This window comes from Egretta garzetta, unplaced genomic scaffold, assembly GCF_000687185.1.
Source record: "Egretta garzetta isolate BGI_Z169 unplaced genomic scaffold, ASM68718v1 scaffold616, whole genome shotgun sequence".
Classification (NCBI taxonomy): Eukaryota; Metazoa; Chordata; class Aves; order Pelecaniformes; family Ardeidae; genus Egretta; species Egretta garzetta.
Genome location: NW_009259982.1, coordinates 74,340 through 75,216, shown reverse-complemented (window position 1 = coordinate 75,216; position 877 = coordinate 74,340). Strand labels below are relative to the sequence as shown.

The 877-nt window shown below is 66.4% G+C and overlaps 1 protein-coding gene across 1 annotated transcript in view; it reads left to right on the top strand.

The window, feature by feature from the left end:
* Positions 1–166: 166 nt before the first annotated feature.
* Positions 167–877, top strand: part of EPS8L3 (EPS8 like 3) — a 6,076-nt gene continuing 5,365 nt past the window's right edge. The window contains exons 1-4 of the mRNA XM_035895967.1: positions 167–207; positions 312–382; positions 464–528; positions 645–800. Coding sequence (XP_035751860.1) covers positions 167–207; positions 312–382; positions 464–528; positions 645–800 — 333 coding nt within the window. The remainder of the gene's footprint in view (positions 208–311; positions 383–463; positions 529–644; positions 801–877) is intronic.

The window sequence follows — 877 nt, the reverse complement described above, 5'->3', positions numbered from 1 at the left end:
GGGAGGGGTGGGCAGGGGGGTCCTGTTGGAGACCAGGGTGATGCCACCATCCTGGGGTGGGGGGTGGCATGGAGGTGGTTGGGGACGTGCTGGGGGTGACGTAGGGACCATGCCCAGCCCATGAACCCCATAGCAGGATCGAGCCGCCCTCGCTGCCCCCAGCAAGATGGGAGACCCCTTCGGCCACTGGAGCAACCCCCCGTCCCGGTGAGTACCCAGCAGGGTGGGGTGTCCCCACCGTGGGGACCCCAAGGGCTGGCTGGGGAGAGGGCACCATGCTGCGGGGCACAAAGGTCTGTCCGTCCATCCAGGAGCGAATATGACAGCTCCGCGCTCCAACGGTCCAACAGCTTCGCCCGCCCCAGCGGGAGAAGCATCTACAGTGAGTGAGGGCTGCACCCCAAAACCCCCCTGCTCCTGTCCCCAACCTGTCCCCATCCCCTGACCCCACGCGTCCCCACAGACCAGCGCAAGGACTACGGCCAGACCCTGCTCAAGCCCCAAAATGATTTCCAGCAGCACGTTGAGGTAGGAGACCCCCAAACTACCCCAAGCCCCCCAACCTTGCCAGGGTCTCCCCAGTTTGCAGAGCACGGGGCGGCAGCGGGGGATCCGGTGACACCCGGTGCCATGTCCCCCCCCAGCACCTACTCACCATGCGCCTGGAGAGGGACATCCGCAGCACCAGTGACTGCCTGGCACGCCTGAAGGTGCTGGAGGCCCAGGGACGGATCTGGGGGCAGGACCTCATCCTGCAAGTCAAGGACCAGGAATTGGTGCTGAGGGATGTGGAGAGCAAGGTCCCCCCCATGCCCCCCCCCAAACCCTGGTACCCCCCCCAGCCATAGCACCCAGCTTGGCCATGGCACCCGCTCTG